Source organism: Euwallacea fornicatus, chromosome 23, assembly GCF_040115645.1.
Source record: "Euwallacea fornicatus isolate EFF26 chromosome 23, ASM4011564v1, whole genome shotgun sequence".
Lineage (NCBI taxonomy): Eukaryota > Metazoa > Arthropoda > Insecta > Coleoptera > Curculionidae > Euwallacea > Euwallacea fornicatus.
The window spans coordinates 2459006-2476108 of NC_089563.1; the positions used below are offsets into that span (position 1 = coordinate 2459006).

The 17103-nt window shown below is 39.8% G+C and overlaps 1 protein-coding gene across 3 annotated transcripts in view; it reads right to left on the reverse strand.

Annotated features, from left to right (window-relative positions):
- The window catches only part of spin (Protein spinster), a 36884-nt gene that overhangs the window by 6624 nt on the left and 13157 nt on the right, over nt 1-17103 (reverse strand). For all 3 annotated transcript variants that reach the window (XM_066295665.1, XM_066295664.1, XM_066295663.1), the window contains exon 2: nt 15-211. In XM_066295665.1, coding sequence (XP_066151762.1) covers nt 15-211 — 197 coding nt within the window. The remainder of the gene's footprint in view (nt 1-14; nt 212-17103) is intronic.

The following is a 17103-nucleotide window of genomic DNA, read 5'->3' on the forward strand; positions in this document are numbered from 1 at the left end:
TATAGTGAACGTACATTCATAAAGGAACCACCTAACGTCGTGAGACTCCATAAGGCGACTCCAAATGCCATTAAGTACCGTCGGCTATATCGGTCTCCAAAATAACCGAAAACGGGACCACACAACATGTAAGTAAAAATAAAGGCGGTTTGTAGAAGTCCTGCTAAGTCATTGTGTACGCCTAAGTCTGTTTGAATGTCTTCTAGCACACCTGAAACAAAAATTTAACAATCAAGGTAAAGAAGGAAAACCGATTTCGTAGGGCTCGGTTATTTTCCCGGGAGGTTGCGGTGAGGTACATGCCAGAATCATTAATAAACTATAAAGGGAAAGGGTTTCATTGGCGGGGCACACATGCACCTAGAATAATAAATCACCAACCGATTGCAAACACGTGTGCCATAATCATCACACTTCACTATACGGATGGACACGTAACGTGGCGTGTAAGTGTCGATTTGCCATTAAAAATTTCACAGTGCTAACAAGGGAAGAAATGGAACAAACCCCTGATAATTTCGTCACTGGAACGTTCGAAATCGCTACCCATCACGATTAAATTTGAATTAGATCTTCTATGGGCACAAAAGTGAAAAATCAATGCGAATTTGACTTTTCGGTGACGTATATCACTTTAACCCACGCAAAAATTTATTGTTTTTTCCTTGAAAAAATCACTTCTTCGATATTCTATTACGTTAAAAAATTGCGGATTTTTTAGATTTATTCTCAAAATACGTGTGTGCAAGCTTTCGGAACCGTGGACTGAATGGGGGCACCCGAGTGGGGTAAAACAGAATAAACATGTTTACTGTTCGTCAATTGTTTTATGCCGCGCGCTTAAAAAGAAATTACAGCAAAGTTGGCTTTGGAATTATTTGACACCGAGCCCGTATGTCTTTGATATGTTCGACGTAACTTCCAACATAAACAAACGAACTTAAACTTCACTTAAATACGGTTCGGTTTACCGTTATTATTTTGTGGGATTTTATTAAAACCCGTCTTTTTCAAGTCTCCACGAACGTGTGTGTTGGTGTAGTTAAAGTTTCCTGAGTGCTAAAAATGATATTTACATTCAAACAAAAGGCCTTTATGATTGAGCCGTATTTTCGGAATGAACGTAAACGAAGAAAGGGCCTTTGAAATCCAACCCTGTCCTTTTAGCATTTGCTGCAAATGGGGTAAGTAAATAAATATTAATTAGATTTATTCATGTTTCGTTTTCCCTTGATTGCTGGTAAAGATTTAAATCAAAATTGAAGTCGGGTTTGTTTCTCCATGTTCGAGGTAACGCAGAACATATCAAAGACATACGGGCTCGGTGTCCAATAAATCCAACGCCAACTTGTCCGGAATTTTTTCTAAAAAGCACTTTATTTTTTAATCGTTTCTCGTTCAATTTTGCCCCACGCAGTAGCCCTATTCCCTCCATGGCCCCAAAAGCTTGCAGGTGCTTACATGGGAAATATGATAGAAAATCTGCAATTTTTTGTAAAGAAGCAGGTGTTACAATATCAAAGAAGAAATCATACATTTTTAGTAGGTTAAAGTGATACGGATTCGAATTTTCATAAATTGTAAATATTGAGACAGTTATCGCTTACCGTCCACTCAGTATTATAACATGTTCTATTAGCGTATACAGACCGTTAAAAGAAAATAAGGAAAACTTCTCTCGTAAGTAAGATCGTGAAAAATAACTAAAAATGACGTGAAATTTTTTCCCTTTCTTTCCAAATGAAAGAAACAATTACAGCGACTTTGAATACCCGACTTAGAGGACAAAGACTGGAAAACCCCGATCGAGGTCTCGAGACCAAATAAGAAAAATGTCGTAACAGAAGTCTAAATTCTCAAGAAATTATTTTTGAGAGCTTTTGGGAGCACTGCGTAAAATCTGAACACTCCGTATCTCCGTAACGCTGCCGAAGGCAGTTGCTGTTTATCACAGTGCGTACGAGGGCAATCCTAAAAGTACCGGGCCTGACATGCGCAGGGTTATTCACGTTATACTATACGAAATATTGCGGCTAAAGTATTTAATATTTTGAATTGTTTTTGCGTCGTAGAGAACTCGATTAGAGGTGCATTCTGGAATCACGTACCTTTTACCACGAAGGTTGTAAATAAGTGAAAAATATTAAAGTTGTATTTTTTAATGGAACGCCCAATATATTAGAACCTTTTTGGACTCCTTGAGAAAAATAAATGTAAGTTTAAGTGATGTTTACCCACCCTAAACGTTAAGGATTTTGTATCGGGATTTTGTAAAAATGTAGGCGAATTTGAAGTTTGCTTTAAAGGAGGTATAAACTGGAGTAAACGGAAAATTCACGCCAAACCTCAGCCATGAAACATACTTCATGAATTCAGTCGGTGTCAGCGAATTTCAGGCATGAAAATTTTGATATTTTATGCAGAGTGTCTATAAAATAAGTTGAAACAGTAATTTACTTTGACGCGAGTTAACTTATTTAATTTAAATGGAACACCCTATATTCGAATAATTGAAGTAAGAGGTAGAGATATTAATCGAAAACTAATATATTTTTTATTACACGGAGTGTTTCTGAATAGATGGTAAAAAATTGAATGGGTGAACCCTGAGCCAAATTTAAGACGAAAAATATACGATACATTGCACTTTAATTAAACAATTAAATATGGGAAAGTTGTGCGTAAGATGGACGAAACCAGTAAGGATGATTCAAGGGAGTGTTGGGCAAAGTTTCGCAGCGATAAAGCCGTGTTTTTGCGTCGATTCATATAACCATGGATGAAACGTTGGTCCATCATTACACACCTGAAACGAAAGAGCAGTCAAAACTCAGAGGGGAGAATCGGTTCCGAATAAGGTGAAAACCGTTCCATTTGCAAGAAAGGCGATGGCCCTAGTTTTTTGGGATGCACGTGGAATCATTTTTATTGGCTATCTGCCTAAAGGCAAAACAACAAACGGAGAATATTGCGCAAATTTATTACGGCCTCTGAACGAAAATGGAAAAAACGATCGCATTTGGCGAAAAAAAGTCTTGTTTCATCGAGACAACGCATCAGTGCACACTTCTGTCGCGACGGCCAAAATCAATCTGCTCGAATTCGAACTTTTCCTCATCCACCGTAATCGCCAGATTTAGTCCCGTCAGATTATTTTCTATTTCCGAACTGGAAAAAATGGGTCGATGGACAGAGACCTGCTAATAACGAAGAGGTCGAGTGCGAGGCTGGTGCCTATTTTGAAACATTCGAAGTTTCTTATTGTAAACCGGGTATAGAACCTATGGAACATCGCTGATAAAGCGCATCAATTTCAAATGAGACTGTGCCGAGAAATACATAACGTGATGTTTTCCATTTTTTTTCCTTTAAGCGTTAGGTCGGGTACTTCTGGGACTATCCCCGTACCTTCGAACCTTTCCGTGGAAGTCGACTTTCTCACGTTTGATGATTATTTCAATGTGCAATTGCAACGAGACGCTTGCGGTAATATCCGAGGGGGAAATAGTAAAAAACCAATTGGTCATGCTAATTTAACAAAATAATAATAATAATTGGGAAAACCAACAATGCCGTTCAATCGTTTGGTAAACGGTCAAGAAGGACACGTGGCCACCTTCCTTAAGGAGTCAAATGAGAATTTCTCGAAACCGGCACAAAAGGTATTTGAAAACACAAGCTTTTCCAACCCTAAAAATCCAGGTTGCGTAGCTGGGAAATACCATTTGACCTCTGAACCTATCGTGAAACCATTTGCTCCATGACAATTACAGACCGTTAAACATACACGAAGCAGAATTAGTGCCGAAATGTTAGTCCAGCTAGCTTCATCCAAAATGTACACACTCGAGGGCGCATATGATCTTTCGAACTCAACGCCCCACCCATTTTTTTCTGGACACACATGGGGTCAACAAAGCAACTTTTTAATCGTGTTAAATCAGAGGCAGCAAGCTAAAACACATTAAAATATGGAAAGCGTCGCCGGCACTGTGTTCTTTATTTTTTTTTTTTTTTAGAAGAGATTTTTTTTTTTTTTTTTTTTTAATGTGAAGATCGATACATTCCAAACAAGTTTTGTATAAAAGTTTCTTGAAATGTCTAATCGTTTTAAAGCTACAGGAGGGAAAAAAATGAACGCATTAGGTACCTAGCAACGTATACGTATCGAGATATTTTAACAACGTAATTGGGCAAACGCGTAACCGATTTGAAACTTCGAAAAGCTTTTTGTACAAAACTTGTTTGGAATATATCGACGTTTTCATATTTTAACGCACCGAGCATTTATCACGGCCTAGATCCGCTCATTTAATGTGGGGAAAAAACTACTTTGCCGAGCCCGCCCTTTTTCGTCAAAAAAGCGGCACTTGAATGACCCTCCGCACGCCCGCGCTGAAGACGTTTGGTTGTTTTTTTGTTTTTTTTTTTTACGGCGAAAAAACTGTTGCTTCAATTCAATCAACACATCCACTCCCCCAGTTTCAAAACTAATACGATTCCAACCGGAATCCAATTTGCAAAATCATATTTCCCCCGATGCTCCTGGCAATATCCGAAGAGGAAACAATAAAAAAACCAATTGGCCATGCCAATTTTGCCTGGGGGAGGGAAGTCGAAACTGTTTTACTTCCAGGTTTTACCTGCCAGAGCCTGAAAATTGGGCGTACAGCCCTTCGCACGCATTCGCTGAAGGGTGACTTCCCTAATGGAGTGTTAAGCTTTACGGCTGAGTGATTTGAGGAGCAATTTCATGGTAAACTTCTAATTTTATCTCGTGAGGAGCCATCGCAGATGCGTGAGCGAGGCCGTAAGAACATTATGCTAATGCAATCCGAGCATTAACAACCTAAAGAATTTAATTGCACCTACAAGAACCGAGTGTTTTGACTTTCGGATATTTATGGATGATAAAATTACCGCACGTTGCCGTTAACAGAGCCTCAGATTTACTACATATTTTACGGCCAATAAAGCCATGCACACACGACCCTATTATTCCAAGTTAACAACAGAGTAAACGTAAGAGTGATATGACCCAATAAGTTAAAGTAGAGCTAATTCAAGTTCTTTAACGCCCGTAAGCGAGAAGGACCATTTAACAAATTGCTCCAAGTGAAAAAGGAACACTTAATTAGGTGAAGTGCCTGTTATTTTAATCCCTCGAGTTCAGCTTTGCTACGCGTAATTTATTTAGATAAATTGGTTTACGTTTAACTAGAGAAGCAACAATTAATTTATGGAAGATTCCTAGTTTTAACGATCTTAAAAGAGCCCTGGGGCCGCCCGGGGGCGGAAGTTTTGTGCCGCGGAAACGGCAACTGATTTTGATTTTACTTAAAACATCGAAAAACTTGAGGAAAAGCGCGAAATCAAAAACGCACTCGTTTGCTGTAACATAAATCTCCACGAATTTCGCTTTCCAACCGCCCTCCCTTGATGGAAAACGAAGGCAAAATGGAAAAAATTCGACCCTTGCTCGTCGCACATTCGCTCAACCAACCAAGTCACAATAGCTTAATCGTTAAAAGCCACAGGCCGAAGCGTATAATGGACTCACGTGCATGAAGCAGGAACTCATTTGATCAAATCTGAAAATTTTATGTAATTATTAAAAAAAACACTTAATTTGGCTTTGCACGATAGATTTCCTCCCACTGCGCTTGACGTTTCAGCTTCTGTTGACGTGTATACATAACGATTGTCCCAGCGCTACGTGGGGCGTTCAATAGGTATTGTTCGGGGGGTATTTAAAAGGTGAATTTTAAAGAAACTCTGCGATCGTTACTGAATTATTTATTGAGACATTTCCGAAGATAAATCAAATCGCAATGGCACTTTGCAGTCTCACGAAACTTAATTTAACGAAACCGGAAAGGTCGTTTAACTTTTGGTCGTATCCTCGTTTTCTTGGCAGTAGTGGGAGAACGTGGGCAACCAGATATACACTCGAAACAGATTTCAATAGTACGATGCTCCTCCACGAGTGGATTTTTTAAAATTTATTCGGTAACTCTAGTTCCATTAGAACGAGTACATGTGGTAAGAAACTCGTGAAATTTAATGTTTATTAAAAGTAAAATCCACGCGTTTGTGCTTATTACGAAAACGCATGCTTAAAAGCATGCAAGGAGAAGGTACTCGAGAAACTAACTTCTGAATCCCCAAGAAGCTCGAAAAACTTCTTATTACGGATATCCCATTTCTCCTTCAAATTTTCGAGCAGGATTGGACCCTTAATAAGAAGCCTCAGAACTCGATAAAACATCCCCTTTATTACCTGTTTTCCAGTCAGGAACAGGATATGAAAATGTAAGTTTTCCCTTTCGCAATTTCTCAACGATCCTTTGTTTTTGCTTATAAAAGAAAGTTAATTTGGTAAAATGGAGGGAAGCCGAAGTGTGTCTGTGGGCGGAAAACTTAGGTAATCATAACTTGATTAAAAGAGCAAACGTGGAGCGGATGTAATAAAGATGCTAAAATTAAGTGAAATATCTTTGCCCCATCTTCAATTTATATAGACAATGCGTCAGCAGTTACATGCGCTACTAGAATGATAAAACGAAGGCCCCATCAGCGGGGCTTTTATCTCAGATCCTACGCGTCCTCAAAAAAAAAGGACAACCTGTTTCAAGTCCAGGTAGGGACAAAACCTGAGATGTGGGCGTTTAAGACAATCAATGGATCGAAGAAGACGAACCCTAAAATATAAACAATGGATTAATTTATGACTTTGACCCAGGAAACGGAAGTTATAGACGGGGATCGGCCCATGTGTGAAGCGCTATCAGTAATTGACGCACTGGACGGGCTAAAAATACAAGTTGCATTGATTTATTGGGAAAATCTATTACGTTTATCGGAGAATCGACACATTCGTCTCGTGATTAATTAATTAAATCGTCAAGGCATAGATTTTCAACATAAAAGACTCTGAGAGTCCTTCCCTGTCTAACAACTGCTGACATGGAGGTAATATCAGTGAATTTTCTTCGAACTCTAATGGTAGCGAATACCCGTAAGTATGTGTGCTTCGCTGTCATTTCAAATATGTAATTCGACATTGATACGTGGTGCATGTAATAAGATACCAGAAGCAACACAATGCGACTGCTAGACCGCTGGACGCTGATCGTCGATAAGCACAAGCCAACGACCAAATAAATAATTTTTTTCCCAATCGCTCTCATTCTCTTAAACATCATCAAAGAACTACAAAACTACACTGATAAAAATCGTAAACTTTACGAGGCTGTTAATCCCCCTGTATCACACCAAGATATAAAGTTTCATTCTGCTATTAAATTTCTGTCGATTTAAGAGCAATTCAGAGTGCCAGTCGAACGTGATGTTTAATCCAGCTTCGACGTGTAAGTTAGTTTTTAAATGTTTAAATCCTTGTCGGACCACGTCCTTAAGAAGTTGGCCGATTAATCAATTATTAATGAACGCTGAAATGTCCATAAAACCTGACGGAAAAAGTGAATTACATATCCATAGGTAGTTAAGTGTTAAATTAATCGCCCATAATAGGCTTAAGCTTCGGCTGGAAAACTAGTTTTTGCGCTAATAAGATTGTTGGAATTGTCGATTGGATTAATGGGAGAAATAATCGCATGCGACACATGCTTTACTGAGGGAATACTTTGTCGGAACGGCATAAAACAACTGTATGTAAGGAGTTTAGCTAACAGTACTCAGGGAAATTGTTGACACAATGGTGAATCGAAAATACACTGTGGCGTTCTCGCATTTCATTCGAAAATTGAGTCACCTCAAAATATGTGCATATTGCCTTTCGTTCACTGAGCAACTTTAATTGCATCCTTTGTATAAACGGCTTTGTGTACGCCCGGTTGCGCTACGTTTCCAGAAAAAAAAAAAAAAAAAAAAAACTGTGAAGGCCATTCACAATCATTTCAAAAGAAGCTGAAAAGTTATAACGAAGAGCACAGTGGGGCGAAATCTCTGTTGCACAGGTCTGCAGCACAAACCACATTTAAAAGTGCTTACGGGAAATTTTCAGTCGTCGATAAGAAGTGTTCTCTTCGAACAACTAAAGAAACTTAAATGTTTACATTGGAATTTTTAGTTGCCTGAAGGAATGCCAAAGGGCCAACCGTGACAATCTCTGATACATACATCTCCGTTCCATATCTTTGTATTTATCCTCGACTGGCCGTCTTTCATGTTAGACTCAACTCAACCTTCAAGAAACTCCCATCACAATCTCTCTGGCCGTACTAAATGAAGCCATTAAAATTGCTTCTCATTTTGCGTCTGGTTTACACGCTTAATACGCAAATAGCTCCACCTGCGGTGCCCCCTCATCCAAGCGTTTCCCCAAAAGAAAGCAATCGTACCACCACTATCATCATCCTGTAGCATATTCACCCTCAAGTGCTCTCTGGCAGCAAACATGTGGTTTCTCGATGTGTTTGTGCCCATTATGAGAAATGCACGTGTTGCAGCCTCAAAAGCTCTCTTCAGCTTTTAAAAGCCCTCCTGTTTTTGTTTTCTTTTCCTCTCTTTTATTTCCATTGACGGCGACGTTTTAAGAGGTTCGAAATGGGCATCAGTGGTGTGATTTTCGAATTTTACTGCCATTCTGGCCGATTGTTGTTGCTCGATGTCCAACAAACTAAAGTGCCATTAAAATGTGGTTTAATTATTTAGCTTGTGGAATGGTCGTTGCTATACAAATGAGAGGCATTAGCACCATTAGCCAATATATCCCAATGGATCCCTGTATTAATGAAACATTGATTTGCGGGTGAGTGCACTAAATACGTTCTTTATGGAGGCAGTGTTTGTTCGTTTATAGAACGGAAGTGAAAGTACATGCCCACGTGCAAACCTCTTGTGCCTAAGGTACCACGTACATGGGTGTTTTTTGTCTGTGTTGGCTGATTACCAACACCAACCTTCAGAGATTCCGCGATTGACAAAATATGACCGTCTCCATAATTTTGTAATTTCCCCTTGGCCAAAATTACGAAAGATCCCAAAAAAATTGTCTTAGGGATGGTGACACTGGGGGAAGATTTCCTTTTTCGCAATTCGCTTTTGAGAAAATCTAAAGCAGAACGTCGATTTTCTCTCAGTTTTACGGCCTGACGAAACGCGTTTCACAAATTGTGGATAATTTATTAAGAAGAACAACGTATGTTAGGATGACGAAAATCCCCGAACGAGCAGGGAATTGAGCCACCAAGAATAATAGAGCTTTAATGTGTGCCTTGGAATTCCTAATGGATAACTGATATTTGCAACTCTCGACGTAACACTTACTGGGGAAAGATGTTTAGAGTCCCTGCAGCAGAATATCGCATAAACGATTGGAAGATTTCCCACCGGCTACTGTAGCCAACATGTGGTTTCGGCAAGATGGGGCACCGCCATACGACACGTGAATTCTTACACAACATCTAAATGACATATACGAAAATAATTGGATTGGAAATTGAGGACCTGTCAGCGGGCCAGCACGCTCCCCAGACCTGACACCCCTCGATTTTTTCCTTTGGGCTTATGTAAAAGATAAGGTTACCTACTACGATACAATAACAGAGTCGGAGGCTGCAGTCGTGCGAACCATTGAAGAAATACCTCCGGATATGGTAAAAAGTGCTTGTACGTCTCTCCTTAAGCGCTATAGAGTTTGGGTTAACCACACCGGAGAAATATTCGAACATTTTTTATCGTTAATAGGATTAGTGATTCCTCCTCACAGTGAGTAAAGGTACCGGTTCCTTCATTGTGTTCCTCTGTTGATTATGGTGAAATTTATGGAATTATAATTGTGTACATATTAAAAAACACATTAAGCTTTCATTGCGTCATTAAACAGAATACATAATACATTAGTGCTCTTTGAATAGTATAAAACACCTCACTTGTTTTTAAGTCTACTAAGGTGAAATGTTGTTTTTGCTTATTTTTTCAACGTTAATAGGTCCAAGGGCACCTTCGTGTCGCATGGATAAAACGCTTTTCCGCTTGTCCATTCGATGCCACCAAAATCCAATGTAACGGCCGTAAGAAATGACGAAGTTGGATATAATTTCCCAAAATCTATAAGGCCCCGTGAAACTCTGAAAACGCCATTCGATTGGCTGTTCGGCAATAATACAGAACTGCCAAATTCCGTAGAACTCACTCAGGCGGCGTTCTCATAATTCATGATTTTCGAAAATCACAGTTTTCAGTTTTTCCTCACATCTTGACAACCCCTTCACATATTTTGAATTTTAGAATATTTCCTGACCGGGCACAAAGATGCGCATCTTTCTCTCAAATTTGAGCCACCTCGTTTCTCTTACCGCTTCGATAATGGCCATGGAACGCACTTCGTTTGGGACACCCTGTATGCTGCGCCCCCCCCCGTAAAAATGGTTTTATATAAACAATTTTTCGTGCGCACGTCCCTTATCCTAAAAAAATGCTTCAGTTAAAAACTGAACAAATTTAATTGTTAAAAACAAAGAAATAATAATAATTCGCCGGTCTTCAGCGGTGCCTTCCACACCCCCGTACGCGTCTAGGCACGGACCTACTAAGGCGATTGATGTCCTCTTGGGGGATCTCATTCCAGGCTAACTGGACAGCATGGCATAGCGCCGTTCGGTTTGTTGGGGATGGGGTAAATTATGCAACCTTCTACCTGCAATATCCCACACATGTCCAATCGGTGAGAGGTCTGGAGATCGATGTGACCAAAGCAGCAAATTAATTGTGTTTTGCCGAGAGAAGGCCATAGTCACTTCAGCAACATGTGGTCGTGCATTGTCTTGATGGAAAACTGGATTAGCAAGAGTTTCCAGATAAAACACGATATGGGATTCCAGAGATTCTTGGATGTACCCTAATGAAAAGTAAAGGTGGCCCGCTCCCACATGCAGTAGCACGCCTATCCATTACCCCAGCAGTATGATGGACAGACCTCTGTGTTTTAAACTGACCATCCCGTCTTCTTACTCTTGACCGACCATCATGCATACCCAAACAGAACGTGGATTAATCGTTAAATACGGTGTTATCCAGATTCCGATGTATGAGTCTTTGTGGACCACTGCAGTCGACTTTGACGGTGATTTAAGATGAGAGGTAACACAAGATGGGGAAATCGGTCGGAAACTTCGGCGATGAACGGTTCGAATCCCCCCAGTGGGTCTTCCACACTCAGCAAACCACTGATCCAGCCAGCATCCTCGACGAGACGAACCTATCTTTTAAGGCCATAATTCGAAGACGGCGACCATGGCATTCTGCAGTTCTTCGGGATCGTCCAGTATCTCTCCTTCTGCCCGTTTGCTTTTCTTGGAATGGAAAAATTGACAACATCTCGCATTAGTGTTTACACTACGGTTGAATCTACTGGCGATTTCCTCAAGTGACCGACCAGCCTCTCGTAGACCCACCGTTTGACCCCTCTCCAACTCGTTCAATTGATGAAAATTTCGATGCGTTCTGTGTCTAGACATATTTGGTTAATCTGAAACCACTTGCTGACCACACCATTCACCAGTAAATGATATTTTGCAATCTTATTGTTGATATATTATTTAATATATATATATAGGGTGGTCCAATAAGGCCGCCTCGGACGATTACGGCTTTATTAATGGTTTTGGTGAAAAATTGTTTTTCCACTTATAGGTGCGACCTTATAAGGCACATTTGAAAAATATTGTCATTTATACGGGGCGCGCAAAAAAAACTATTGATATTTTGAAAAATTGTGAAACGTTTTTGTTGTTATTTAAAATGAAATAAAACCTCTTTTTATGAGAAACGGTTGCAGATGGGTGTAGGACATATTGGTACCACTTGAAGGAGCATTAAATAGTGATACAAATGAATACATAAAAAGGTGTACATTCCACATTTGAAATAAGCAAGATGTTCTAAATCGTAGGTAAGATGTAATCAGTGTTTTTGCTCACCCTGTATATAAAATTTCAAGAGAACTATTTCCAACTTGAAGAAGTATCTGTTGTTGAGACGTACCGGTCAAAAAGCGATAATTAATTCATTCATTTAACGTAGAATTTTTTTTGTCCTTGACCCTTGCATTTCTTGAATTTGCTCAAGAAGTATTTGTTTTAGACTTATTGATTGCTGTACAAACTTCTACCATTTTTTTCTTCTAATTTCAAATATTTAAAAAAATATAAGGTGTCGGATTTAAAAAACCGCAAGTTTGCGTTGTATCTTTTCTTTTGCTCACCCCGTACAAGTGACAATATTTTTAAAATGTGCCTTATAAGGTCGTACCTATAAGGGTAAAAACAATTCTTCATCAAAACCATTGATACAGCCGTAATCGTCCGAGGCGCTCTTATCGAACCACCCTGTATATGTGTAATACACATATTTAATATTATTTTAATTTTTATAGGGAAAAAACTGAAGTTCCCGATAACTCGTACATACAATGACAAATATGGCTGAAAATGTAGTCGTCTTTCGCGTTCCCATGCATGAACACGCACACCAAAAACGATTTAAACAAAACCATTTATACGGGGTGTTTCTCTTCTCTATGTCGCGCAGTATCGTCACTCGAACTGTGTTTGCGCTAATTTCACCATCAATTCGGAGTCGATAAGCTTTAGCCCAAAGTGGCTGTTAGAGGTCCCAGCAAACAGAAACCCTCACGTCCTTTTCCAAGTATGCGTATGACAGTCTCGTTTCCAGCACATCATCTACACGACTCGCTGTTTCCATTTTTCTCCAATTTAAACTTTTAATTAAATTCCATTGTCGGGGAAGTTTTTGGCTCTTGTCACCGGTTTATTTGGGCAGTTGATTTCGACATCGAGTCGTTTATATCACTATAAAACGGACTTTTATTTCGGAACGGAAGAGAAAGGGGGGCCGAATCAAATAGAAGCGTTACCTAATAGGTTTTCGATCTATGACGTTGTGAAATACAAGGAGTAATCAACATTTTGGGCAGTTAATTCTCAGATTCGAGAGAAAGTACGTGTGTTTGTTGCCTTTGGATTTAGACATTCTCAGCCACCACCAGACTCAAAGAAACCAATTAGCAAGTGAGGCCCGAATGGGCGGCATGATTTATTTATAATCCGCAAACACCATCTTCTTTGCCGTTTATTTAAAATCACTGTGGGCTGCCGAAGAATCCATCCCGGCCCCATCCGACTTTTCAACGGTCTCAGCTTAAGAAGTTTATGGGTTATGCATGAAACAAACTTGCTATTCTTTTAAGCTCGTTTTATGCAGCTTTCTGTTTGGATGGAACGATCCTCGGTAATTGGATGATGACTGCTTGTTTAAGTTTTCATGTGTTGCGAGGAAAGGTGGCAGGTAATTGCTTGGAGTTATTTGAACGTATAGAATTACAATCTGAATTCAACAGTCCTGCAATTGTGAACGTACTTCAAATCCACATGCATATTATACGTGTCAATGTAAGCCGCAGCTTTTCAATATCCTGTTAAATATTTATGAGGCCGATTATGGCTCGCATATGAAAAAAGCCCGTGTGTGTGTGTGTGAGTGTGTGCATTGGGCCCACTCGCTCAAGAAACGATAAAACTTGCAGACAAGGCAATCAAATTTTCTTTATAAGGGGGCTGAACCCTCCCCCGAGTCCGATCGTTCACCTAAGTAAGCAGATGAAGTTTCCCTGATAAGAAAGTAAAATGGCGATAGTTGCGTATGTTTATGTATGGAATGCGGAATTAGGTTTCGGCGCCAGTGATACGGACATATCCCAAGATTGATGAGGCCTTTGGGGTGAAAGTCTTCAAGCTTTTTCAGCAAATGCCCCCGCTTGTTTTTTTTTTTTAACCAAGGAACTCAATACTTTTTTTCACATAAATATCAATTATTAAATAGATATCTGACGACTTCAAACGACAATAATTACTTATTCCAGGACTGAGAGTGAGAGGGGCGAATTTCCGTTCGCTCACCCACAGCGCAGAGAGAGACACAAGTAAAATTAATCATTACATGCGCATGTAGGTTTTCGTGAAACAACAGTTTCGTCTGGTGGCACAGATTTCCTCCCACCACGTCACATGCACTCCCCTCCTATCGGTACCACCCGATTATTGCGGTGTACGGGGTGTCCGCAAGTTAGCGGGCCAAAAAGACACGGTGGATTGTACGGTCGAAAATACGAAAAAAATGCTTATAGACATATGCTCGAAAACACGTTCCAGAAGAGCCACAGCTCTTTGAAGGATGGGCCGTGGCAAAGCCTTTTTTGCAGTAACGGCAAAGTGAGGGCAGCAACAAAGTTGCTGACTTTTTTCCAATCGTCCTTTGCTCCAAAATATTCCCTGTCTTATACCATTTCACGTTTCATGAAAAATATCTGCGACCAAGCACCTTTCCACCTTGGAACCGTTTCCTGTGTTCACCTCACTTTTAAAGTAGTGAAGATGTGAGTTGTTGAAAACCATTTGCACGGAGAAAAACCGTATTTATAAACATTTAAAAACGTTTTAAAGAAAACACTACACGTTATAAATATTGCTGAAAATGCCCTCCTTGTTGCCACGAACACAACCTGCACCTGCGAAAAACGGTCCGGACGGCGCGACCGACCTCTCTTCCTCCCTCGCCCATTCGGAGGCGACCTTCACGTATTTTTTGTCCAAATTCTTCAACTGTGTCCACATTATCTTTGCGTACACGCGTTTCTAGGGTACCGCAAATTTTTCGTAATTACAGTTCTTCTTCGGGCACGTGGCTCTCGGCACCTCACTCTTTTAAAAGTAAGGCGAACCCGAGGAACGTTGCCACGGCGGAAAGGCACTTGGCTGTAGGTGTTTTTCGTGAGGTACGAAGCGGCAGAAGGTGGGCAACCTTTGGGAGGAATGGACAATTGCAGGTTCAGTAACGAGGAAATAAAAGTTTTACGTTACGTTCGGGCCTCTGAGAAGTCAGCAAAGTACAAGCGAAACGAACTCGGAACAGTTGCTTAAAATAGGGAATTTGAGTGGCTTCCAACGGTATTATTGGAGTTTTTGTAGCAGCAATGCAAGGGAAGTTACGTGAGCGTTTAGATCACAAAACGCAAATTCAAAAAAAAAAATAAATAAAATAAATTATATTGCCTCAAAGTGGGCAGATTTTTCAAAAATTTCCTACCGTACGTTTTTGGTACCATTTGATGTGTAGAACTACCTCCTGCAGTTTAGGATTAGTTTGTACTTAAGTAGTAAAAAAATAATAGCTAAGTAGCTCAGTTCACCTAGCAAAGTAAAATTTTCTTAACTCTTGCACTTTTACATTTTCAAAAATTTCTCGAGGAGCGATTGTTTCAGACCCAATGTGCGTTATACAAACTCGTACTATTTTCCCCTCATAATTCCAAATATGTAATAAAATATAGGGTGGTCCACTAAAAAAAAAAAAAAACATATGTTTGAGATGTATCTTTTTTTATATACACCCCGTATGAATGAAAATATTTTTAAAATGTGCCCTGTAAGGTCCTACATACACCTCTAAAAACAATTTTCGATCAAATTATTAATAAGGACGTAGTACCCCGAGGCGCTCTTGCTGCCCCACCCTGTGCACCCCATCGCACATATATTGTTTTTAATTATCTTCATCTTCAGTGCAAAACGCTTACTGAGAGAATTAATTTGATGATTACGATGGAGACCTGTAGCTTTCCCGGGTGTTGCACAATCAATTACGTGTAAATCCCGATAATTCGCAAACTATCACATTCCCTTCACACGCGGGACTTAAACTTAACGAGGCAAAACCATAGGAAGAGACGCGGTGCCGTTCTAGTCTCGGTGACAAGTCAATTGATAACTCTCATTAAAATCTCTTTTTCAAATCCGCGCATACGCAGTCATGATCAGAAGAATGACCCATTCATCATTGGGAAACTGTTAAATCATAATTTATAACGGATATTCATAAAGAGTAACAAACGCATTCGATTTCTAATTAATAACAATTGTCTAAAAATAAACGCAGACGTACATGCGGTTTTTTAATCGTGTAGACTACTGTTCTTGCTCGTGCTCTAACGGTAAATCCGTGACGTCACCGTGATGATATTGATCATAATCTGCAACATGGAATGATCTTGACATTGGAACTAAATAAATAAAACAGTTTAATGACCCAGCAATATTTGTTCGCCCGTTTAATTCATGCAAAAAGAAGAATTTGCCACTTGTTGTGTGTCGGAACGACACACGATAGAACTACGTTGTTATACTGTGCGATTTTACTAACGGATGTTTTACGCTTAATGAAAATTGACAACGGTGGTCTTCGAATGCCGACAATGGACGGTGGGTTAAACGGACAATCCCATGTGGTAAAAATTAATATAAATAGCTAAAATGTTTGCATTGATTGCCAGCCGTTCATCGCCCGACATTTCGGTAAACCGGGTAAACGTCGCCAATTCTATTTACAATTGTTCGCTAGCATAGGCAACCCAGCGTACGGGCCAATTCAGAATTAGCGGGGCAACATCGAGTTGCTCAAATAACTAGGTTATCAGGTAAGTATTGCACAATACTATGATTATTCCACAATGCACGAAGTTATTACCTCATGATTTACAATCCTCATATAACTCACAAGACAGCAAAAGTGTTTGTAACAAAGCAAGATGATCCTGAGAGGGGGACAAACTTCGCTTGGGCATAAAGTTGACTCCGACGATTCGTCTATCCTTTTTAACGTGCATTTTTATATATTATTAAGAAGCTCAAAGCCTCTTTATCCTCCCACAATGGCACTGATTACTCTTATTGGAAGACTTGCGGCAAGAAAAACAAATAAATCACCAGTGGATATAAGTTAATGAGGCCTTTGATAAGGTAATAATAATGGATGGTTCGTCTTTACCTTCTCCTTAGGTGCAATGGAAATTAATTTCATGGGAGGTATGCATACGCCTGTCGCAGCTTTGTAAACCTGCCTTCGAGGCGGCTATAAACTTTAGGAAAGATACGTCTTCAAACGGTCTTGGTGCGGATTTCTGTTGGTTTATGGGTGTTCCTTGGACGGATTAACATTTTTGATAAAGAATAATTCCATTAACGACATTTTAATGAGGATAATTTGCTTTCAAAAGCGCGTCCT